Source organism: Trachymyrmex cornetzi, unplaced genomic scaffold (assembly GCF_001594075.2).
Source record: "Trachymyrmex cornetzi isolate Tcor2-1 unplaced genomic scaffold, Tcor1.1 scaffold745, whole genome shotgun sequence".
Classification (NCBI taxonomy): Eukaryota; Metazoa; Arthropoda; class Insecta; order Hymenoptera; family Formicidae; genus Trachymyrmex; species Trachymyrmex cornetzi.
The window spans coordinates 421,848-431,842 of NW_017300076.1; the positions used below are offsets into that span (position 1 = coordinate 421,848).

Here is a 9,995-nt window from a genome sequence, read left to right on the forward strand (position 1 = left end):
ATGCAAAATGCATATAATGGGCTGTTCGCAGCATTTTGCATATAATAATAATTTTTTTATTGAAAGTGCATATTTTTGTATAAAACGCCAAAACTTTTACAAATATGGTAATTTGAAATAGGCGCGTGAAACGCGCACTTTGGAAACGATGGCCGGTATTCATAATCGGTTCTTATTTCAAACGCTTATCTTTCGTTGATTTTTAAATTCTTATGTTCCGCTGATTTTTCCAATATTTTGCTGTAATTTGTTTAATTCAAAGAGATAATTTGATTTGTGTTAGTTCAATTTGACATTAAAGTAATAAAATATATATCTTAAATTAAGTCGTTTCTTTTTTGATAGTGCATATTTTATGCATATTTTGGTCTTTTTTAATACATATTTGCATGCATATTTTACCACTTTGATTATGCATATAATTCGATGTCTAGTTATACCCGTTATATTCTCTACGCTCCCGCCTTCTGATGTTGATGATCTCAAATTCTCAAATTCATAAATAGCTTGTTATCGATTAATATTGTACATAAATTTTGCAAATAGTTTACTAACGATATCGTGAGTTCTCTTCGATTGATCGTTGTATTATTCGCTTATTAAGGATTTTTTGCGTCAGTGCTCATCAGTAATCCGTGTGCAAACAGATAATTCACAGACTGGTTGTATTTTCAAATGGGGTGTAGAGTTAATGGATCGGTTATTGGATTTAGTATGAACATGCATCCGGGAACATGACAGCGTGTAATCTGTCCCGACAGGTATAAGCACGTGAATCGAGTCGAGTGCACAATCGACACGCTGCGGAATCTAACAATATTAAAGACATTTCTCGATCGTAATGTTCCTTTCAGTTCTTTTAAATTGTACCAGGATCAATTTTCTGCGAGCTCATTTCAGAAAATACCGATTTACCCTTTTTGTCCGCCTAAAGTCGACGGTGGGGTTCCAACATTTGCTTCATTCTTTTAAAAGTACAATCGAAGCAAAGTATGTAATGTAATTTAAAATTAACACAAATCTAATAAATTCTAAACTATATATGTACGTTATCACGTAAAAAAATCTGTGGTCAAATTTTTTTCGAGTAGAACGTAAAAGGATTTTACTGTTAAAATATTTAACTACCAAGTCTTATGATTAGTTTATAAACTTATGAATTTTTATGGAATGCTTACTAAAGTCATTGCGTAATATGGTATTCCTTCAATGATGAATATTCATAAAGTGGAAGTTGCGAGAGAGACTAGGATGAAACGATACCTTTTCGCGCTATATATTCGTTAAATTTAGACAATTTATGAAAGTTCCGGGGAATACGTGACATGACGAAACAAGTTTGATGAACGGTTTCATAAATAGATACAGGTTCTTGTCTCGAATCAATAATCATCAATGATAATACAGATGTGGATGGCACATCGCTATTTCCCTTCTTTCTTACACACACGCTTTCTTTTTCCTATAAATTAATAAAGACTTGTTTAAAAAAATCTTTCTTGTGCTATATTTTTAGCAAACATTTTTATCAATAGTCGATCCTACGAAAAATCTGATTTATTAACCAAACGAGTTTTGTTTATTTCAGGATAGCGACAACACGGAAGACTAGCGGAGTGGATTTTAAAAGTATCGAATAACAAAAATTCAATAATGTCTTCATTAAATTTGCGCTACACGAGAAACGTCCTCAATCGTCTTACCCTGAAACAAAGGCTATTTTACGAGAAGAATGGTTTTCTAATATTTCCCCGCCTCATACCACAAGATGTGCTCGACAAATGTCACGAAAGGTATATTTAACTTTAAAAAAAAAACATATCGAATGTTCATCGCAATGCCATTTCTTTTCAAGTGTTTCAAGCGAATTTCTGAAAATCTAGCTTTGTACGATGACTTTATATGAAGAAAACAGTCCACGTATGTCAAATATATATACATATAAAAGTTGCTCGCTTTCCTGTTTTAATCATTGCAAAACATATAAAATGATGTTTATTCAACGCATGCAGATATGCAGATACGCGGGTATTAAAAAGCCTTTAAAGTAAAAATTACTGCGGAGACATTAATCGGAATAATCTTGTGGACGGTCTACATTATGAGTAGCTCGATAATCTAACAGTGTTATTGAAATGTTCGATATTTCAGTAAATTTACTGACTGATATTAACGTGTGCGCAAATACTACGATCAGCTATAATGTTACAGATGACCGATTATTCAATACGGATTATCTGAAATGTCGGCATACAATAAATTGCAGATACGAACTCTGTTTTTACGGGTATTGATCACGTGTGTCAATTTCAACAGCTAATTAATGATATCGAAATTTTTGCATGTCGAAAAAAGATCAAAGGACCTGTATTAAAAGCTGTAATATATCCAACTGTAATAAATGCACAGCACATTCAAGAGACATGTTAAAAACGTCCAGAGGATGTCTACGTCCTCGAATGAAGTGTTTGCTATTTGGGATGTATATAAGTACTCATAAAGTTTTCTTTTATTTTCCAGATGTAACGAAATCGCCGAAGGAAAGCCACGGCAAGATATGATGATAGTAATGTACGATATAAAGGACAGAAAAGCGTTAACTAAAATACAAGATATGCATACGGATCCGATATTTCGTCAATATACCGAACACAAGAAAATTCTTGACATAACCGAGTGTTTTACGGGACCAAACATCATGGCGATACATAGTATGTGCATCGTGAAGCCACCCGATAGTGGATTTGGAAGTTCGAGGTAACCATTAAAAATCTTACAATACTGTATTATTTAATGCAACATGGCTAAAGAACAAGATGTACTCTTTTAGACATCCACCGCATCAAGATCTGTACTACTTCCCGTTGCGACCAGCCGATCATATAGTAGGTGCATGGACAGCCATGGAACCCTGCGATATTGAAAATGGATGTCTCTATGTAGCGCCTGGATCACATACTTTAGGAAACTTGTATCCGCATGGTTATCCTCCGGAGTCGGAAGGAGTGGTGAACAAGTTTTATCATGGAATACACGTAAGATATCTCTTCGATACATCTTTTTATCGAGATGTTACTTTTCCATATCGTTGCTTAATTTTTTTCTGTTACGAAGCAATTACCTTCGAAGTTCAACAATTGGGTAAATCTTGAGATGCAACCCGGCGACACAGTATTCTTTCATCCGTTGCTCATTCACGGATCTGGCATTAATAAATCCAAGAGAACGAGAATGGCGATTTCCTGTCATTATGCAGCAGCAGAGTGTACTATTGTCGATGTACGTAGAGAACAAGTGCCAGTTTATTATCGCGAATGAATAACAAAAATACGAATCTGAAAAATGTAACAAATAAAATGTGTGCACGTTTTTGCAATAGAATGATCCGGTTCAGGAAACCATCAGGAAAGAGATTTTAGAGCTATTGAAGAAAAGGCAACCCGATATGGAGATAGAATACGCGGACGTATGGCGTTTTAAATCTTCGCTCGTGCGCGGTCTCCGTTCCTCTTATTGAAAACGTTTAACTGTATTATATTCATTTAGAGGCATTCGTTTTCTACAAGGCTATTATTTTACCATGAGATAATAATTAGATAACGTTAGCATAAAACCGCAGATAATGTAGGATTAAATAAATAGGAATAAGATTCGGAAGAGGAAGAGAGTAACATCACCACAGAAGAAGAAGTAATGACAACGGCGGAACTGTTGCCGTTATTATTTAATGAGTTAATATTACGCCGATATCGTTGCGGGATATAACAATGCTTTGCAAGGGGATCCTTGTAAGTGTTGTCGCGTCGCACGCTGGAACTTGAAGTGCGACAAGTGGCCAGACAAATCTGGAAGTGAACAGCTGTTCTCCCTATGTTTTTTTGTACTTTCGCAGAGCCTGATGATAAGTCCTTCCGACCTCTTATTTGCTATAATAAATTTAAATATCATGATAAAATAGCGATTCTTTCTTGAATATATATTTTATATGATTTGAGTGCTTTAAGTATTGTAAAGAAAAGTAGTATTATAGAATCAATAAAACTCACCTTGTCAGGGTGTAAGCAACAGGAAACGCAATACTCATAAATAGTACAGCACCCTTGAGAATTGCACGTTTTGCAACTATACCTTTCTCTCCTAGTCAAAAACGATTCTTCATTTTTTGAAGACTGCTTCTGCTCTATTGCACAACATCCATTCGACTGCACTTCATGTCTCGAACATACTACACCATGATCATCAACTATCAAGCCTCTTCCCTAAGAAAATGTGAGATGCTCAATCAAAATAAACGGAATGAAGTAAACTTCGACTGCCACTGTACAACTAGATTTGTCCTTAACGTCTTTTTTATAGCATTATGAGATGTTATTTTAACTGAAGAAATTCTTTATTTAAAAATTCACAATAAAATTATTTTTAAAAAACAGTGAATATTTGGTATCTAACTGCAAGTTAACTCATATTTTGGCAGTCAATGTATTAATACAAATCCTCACTTGAATGGAATTACGACAAGACTGATTATAAGCGTTGCTTTCATTTAAATTAGATGCATCTATATTTCCTGCGTTATTAGCTGCTTGATCCAGTATCTCTATCTGCCACAGTGGAGACTTTTCGGATGCTCTTAGCTCTTCGAGCAGGTTATCATCAGGTATCATGTCTTCATTGTTATCATTAATCATCATAGGATCCATATCGAAATTGTTGTCTGCATTTGATAGCCCTTTCTACAAAGAAAATAACAAAACCTTCTGTAATAAAAGTTATAATAATATCCAGATTCGTAGTCAGATTATTAACTATAATTAGACTTCAATTATATAAATGTACTTGCCTTTTCATTGCGGAGTAACGAAAAGGCACAATACGTCAATGACAGAGCGAAGATGAGCCCAAGAACGAGACGTCGTCTAAGTAATCTGATCAAACTCGTGCAGCTTGGCATCCTTCCTCCGCTCCGCTTATACGTTTGTCCTCACCAAAACAGCTTCAAATTCTCTGGACATAGTCTTTGCAGGATGATCATTGTTCCGTGCGCGATCGTGAGAAGAATTCGTGGTAACGGCATTCAACATCGAAGTGACTGCAAATTCGCAGAGATCAATTCGTAAAGGTTAGATTTGTTATTGTTATCAAAAGTTTGTGGTAGTATAAATATTACTTTGCTGACCGCATGAATGTTGTCAGTTTTTCATTATCACAAGGATAAGTGAACGGCATCGATTGTCGTCTCGTTGATAGAACGAATTTCATTAATTACGAAATGCAGACGAAACGATGCAAAACGAACACGCGGTAAAGCGTGGCGATATGATATGACATGACTGACTTGCCTGTTGAGTTTATTGACTTACCGAACAATGTCTTTTCCGAAGTATAATTGCGGTAGATGTCGTTACTTTTATGTATAATTACCGACGAGATGATATAGAGAACAAAAAAGTAATTTTGCAGCAATTTATAAGACATTATAGCATTATAAGTCTGCATATTTATTTATAGAACATTTATATACTAAAAAAATCATTAATTTAATGATATAATATATTATTCAAATAATCGCAAATTTATATCAATTGTCGATAAGGTCAGCGTTCTTTAATTATCTCCGGGTCCTCGGAGTTTTTGTATGGACGAAAATATGCCCAGGGTTGATAGTCTTTAATAGTATCTCGTCGGTGGTATAATTTTTATGCTTTTTTTTATCGATTTTTAACGAACCAATAAAGTGAATAAAGGATAGGTAAGTTCAGCGGTCGTGTTCGTATGAACATAAAACTACAATGGCATTATACCCAAGCAGAACAACAAGTCATTATAATATCAAAAGTGACTCTAAAATATCATTACGATTCATTTTAATGTCATTTTAACGTCATTTTAACGCTACCATGACTTGTTTGTTCTGCTTGATACATCCAAAAGGAATATAACCGTAGGCTTTTGTATTTTTTCAACAAAGAAAATTTTTTTTCACCGATGAAGGATGATGGGTTTTATTTCAAAGCTATTATTTTTTTTATTTTCCAATGCATATAAAACAATTTTTTTTTACTGAAAAAGATCGGATAATAGGCTTCACTTTGAAGCTATTTTATTAGATGGAAAATACGGTGTCATATATATATATATATATATATATATATATATGTATATGGATATACAGGGTGTCCCGAACTTTTATGCCAATTATATGTATCAAAATGTTATTCAATCCATTTTTGTACTTATTTCAACACAAAGTAACGTTCACATTAACGTATGTAAGTAAATAAATTATAGAGTTAAATTAAAACATCTTGAGTCAAATGATTTAACTGCATTATTAAATTAATGACGTATTGGGAAAAATTTTGTGTAGATAGAGCGAACTAAACTGAGTCGAAAAGTCCTCTACCATTTTGCAATTTTCGCAATAGTTAACAAGATATTAATTATTAAAAATTGCCAATCTTGAATAATTTTTTACTCAAATATTATGAACTTTATAAAAAAGCTGCAAGAGAAAGAGAGAGACAAAAATAATTTATTTTTTTCTCATAAAGTTCTGAGAATTTTTCTAGAATTTTTTTAGAAATTTTTAATACCATATTTTCTCATGTTGGTAAAGATAAGAAAATGCAGTACTAAAAAGTTGGTAAAAAATTTTGAAAAAATTCTCAGAACTTTATGAGAAGAAAATAAATGATTTTTGTTTCTTGCAGTTTTTCTGTAAAGTTGATAGTATTTGAGTAAAAAATGATTCAAGACCAATATTTTGCAATTTTTAATAATTAATATCTTGTTAACTATTGCGAAAATTGTAAAATAGTAAAGGACTTTTCGATTCACAAGGGAACCTCTTGAAGTATTAAATTCTGATTTTAATGAAACTTTGTAAACTTGCAGCTTACATAAAGAGATAAATTTAGAAAATATCAGTTGCAGCTAAAAAGGGGTGAAATCACCTTTTATGTGTACAGCGGTTTTCAGCTTTTTCCGTTATATCTCGAAAAATATTTGAGATATAAAAAAATGTTTTATACAAAAGTTTTACAACAAAATTAGTTGTATTCATTCGCGTTTTTAGAACAATTATTTACCAATTTTTTGTCAAAATTTTCGAAAAAAATTGTTAAATAATTATTCGAAAATTCATTGACGTGAGTAAATAGAGGTAATTTTATTGTAAAACTTTTGTATAAAACATTTTTTTATATTTCAAATAGTTTCCGAGATATAGCGGAGAAAGCTGAAAATCGCTTCACACGTGAGGCCTGATTTCACCCTTCAAACTCTATGTTGGCAGCAATTTTCGAAACTTTTTAAAAAAATTATTATTTTAAAAAATATTTATGATAGACCCAGATAGCACATTATATTCTGAGAATATACTAAAAAGGTCACGTCTGATATTCGTATGATATTCCTATGTCCGCAGCAACATTGTTCGCAGTATATCCTCAGAATATTGAGATAAATTTTGAAAATTTTCCTTAAGAGTGTGTAAGAGATATCTATTAAAAATAATATTCTGTTATAGCGAAGAATATTATTTTTAATAGATATTTCTTACACACTCTTAAGGAAAATTTTCAAAATTTATCTCAATATTCTGAGGATATACTGCGAACAATGTTGCTGCGGACATAGGAATATCATACGAATATCAGACGTGACCTTTTTAGTATATTCTCAGAATATTTTCAGAATATAATGTGCTATCTGGGGATAAAGATAATTTTATTATGAAGCTACTTGTAAGTAAATGTCTATCCCAAAAAAATGATAAAATGCTATCATTTCCACACCATCTGTCATGAGGTAGGTAGCATGGTGCGCTTTTTTTATAGTGGTTTCTCCAGTAGGCTTATTCCACTTTAATTTTTTTATGCACAAATTATTCCAAATGCCGTCATTCCTCCCTTGACTACTTTGGAACATTAAAAAAATTATATTTAAAAAGATTTATTATTATAAAAAGATATATTATTATTATTATTACATAAAAATATATTCGCGCGAGTAATATTTAAAAAATGCTTATCAAAATATTGTAAAATTACAACATCCTTCTCCTGATTTTTTTCAATGCGTCATTAATTTAATAATGCAGTTAAATTATTTAACTCAAGATGTTTTAATTTGACTATAATTTATTTACTTACATACGTTAATGTGAACGTTACTTAGATAGATAGATAGATAAACTTTATTGATCCCCTCGGGGTTACAATTTTTACAAACATATACCGCCCTTTACATATTCTTACTTATTAACTTAGCCTAACCTAACCTAACTTAATCTACTTAAATCTACGCCATCTATTCTCTCTCTCTCTCTTTCTCTCTCTCTCTCTTTCTCTCTCTCTGTCTCTCTCTCCCCGCTAGGACTTCCGTTTCCGGTGTCTTTCCACTCTATTAACGTGAACTCCTTCTTCTAAAAATTAACTCTGCTCTTCTTTCTTCCCCACAGAGCTTTTCACTCCTCCCTCCCCCCTCCCCCCTCTCTCACTCACCCCCCAATTCTCTCCCCTTTCCCTTCCCCCTAACCCCTCATACCCCTCCCCTTTTCTTATTCCCTCTCCCCCCCCCTCGCCCCCTTTCTCTCCTCCTCCACCTCCCATATCCACCCTTCTTCCTCCCCTTCTTCCCCCAAAATTATCCCTACCACATCCTGCATGTGAACGTTACTTATGATGAAATAAGTACAGAAATGGATTGATTAACATTTTGATACATATGGAAGTAAAAAGATAATAAAATGTTATTTAACTCAAGAAACTCAAGGTTGCCATTGCTCCTTTGACATCTAACAGTGATGAGTTACGGCACCATATATTTCCTATAATGTATTAATATAATCACATTTTTTAATTATAAAGAGCAATAAATGTATTTATTCTAAATTTTAAAACTTGTTAATCTCGTTATTAATACTAACATGATTATTATATGACAAAATATTCGCAATTATGATATTCTTCAAAAAAATGCTGCATACAAAAATATTCAAGCGACAGTAGCGTCATTTTTATATCATCACATATGATGTATGTGCTTGATTAATATTATTAATCTAGCGACGATAGCGTCATTTTTATATCACATATGATGTACGTGCTTGAAAAACATCTTATCTATTATTAGTCCTTGATTATTAGTCACTTGATTATTAGTCATTTGAAATTACTATATAAATCACAAAGTTCTTGCAATAATTTCAGTATAAGGTATAATTAGCAAGAATAACGAATAATTCAAGTGCAAAGTCAAAGTCAAACAATGCAAATCTTTAAAATGGTACAAGTGAATCCTGCAAATATTCTCAATATGTTAATTATCCTTATTCAAATTTCAAAAATTTCGGAAACACCTGTAAACGATAAAGAAATTGAATTACGCGATGTGATAAAGGATATTATACACTCTGTTCGGAATTATGATATTCTTCAAAAAAATACTGCATACAAAAATATTGCTTGCACCAGGAACATCGTATTACAGCAGGTGCACCACATACGGAGCAGCGAGGTATTTCTTGAATATCCTTTCCATTGAAACGAAAATCTACTTGAGTTTCGAATTGTGGCGGCCGTTCTTCGATGTATCCACTCTTATACCAGGCATATTTAAAAAGATTATGAAATCGCGGAGAAGATAGTTTGTACATGCGTTAAAGATTGTAATTTGATGATATTATTTCTCAAATATAAATTAATTTCATAATTTAGTAACGTAACGCGATCACTGAATGTTCTCACAAAGTTTTTCGATAGTCTAAATCCATAAACGTCAAGAGGTTGAATCATTCCCGTTGTTTTCTTTCATATATTTAAAATTCGTATATCTTTATCTTTTTTTGGCATAAATTCGTGCAGACTTGCAGGACAATGTGTTCGCTCCAAGAGTCTAACAACAGTACACTAAAACTTCCAGTTGCGGGTACAAATACATTTGTAAACCAAGACTGAAAGTGTTGTGTAGTTAATTTGCCCGATTTTGAGGCG

The 9,995-nt window shown here is 32.7% G+C and overlaps 2 protein-coding genes across 11 annotated transcripts in view; one reads left to right on the forward strand and one right to left on the reverse strand.

Moving 5' to 3' along the window:
• LOC108767999 (phytanoyl-CoA dioxygenase, peroxisomal) overlaps positions 1-3,598 on the forward strand; it is a 51,103-nt gene extending 47,505 nt beyond the window's left edge. For all 8 annotated transcript variants that reach the window (XM_018518183.1, XM_018518182.1, XM_018518185.1 and 5 more), the window contains 5 exons: positions 1,589-1,793; positions 2,521-2,757; positions 2,831-3,035; positions 3,115-3,279; positions 3,380-3,598. In XM_018518183.1, coding sequence (XP_018373685.1) covers positions 1,654-1,793; positions 2,521-2,757; positions 2,831-3,035; positions 3,115-3,279; positions 3,380-3,517 — 885 coding nt within the window. In that variant the 5' untranslated portion in view covers positions 1,589-1,653 and the 3' untranslated portion in view covers positions 3,518-3,598. The remainder of the gene's footprint in view (positions 1-1,588; positions 1,794-2,520; positions 2,758-2,830; positions 3,036-3,114; positions 3,280-3,379) is intronic.
• On the reverse strand, positions 3,516-5,329 carry LOC108768001 (UPF0454 protein C12orf49 homolog). 3 transcript variants are annotated; one of them, XM_018518192.1, is made up of 5 exons: positions 5,177-5,329; positions 4,841-5,089; positions 4,500-4,733; positions 4,047-4,259; positions 3,516-3,926 (listed from the first exon to the last, which is right to left on the reverse strand). In XM_018518192.1, the coding sequence occupies exons 2-5, from the start codon at positions 4,949-4,951 to the stop codon at positions 3,603-3,605; spliced, it is 882 nt and encodes a 293-aa protein (XP_018373694.1). In that variant the 5' UTR covers positions 4,952-5,089; positions 5,177-5,329; the 3' UTR covers positions 3,516-3,602. The 3 variants fall into 3 exon arrangements, with proteins under 3 accessions (XP_018373694.1, XP_018373695.1, XP_018373693.1); XM_018518193.1 differs by having other exon boundaries at positions 5,168-5,329; XM_018518191.1 differs by having other exon boundaries at positions 4,841-5,329.
• Positions 5,330-9,995: the final 4,666 nt, after the last annotated feature.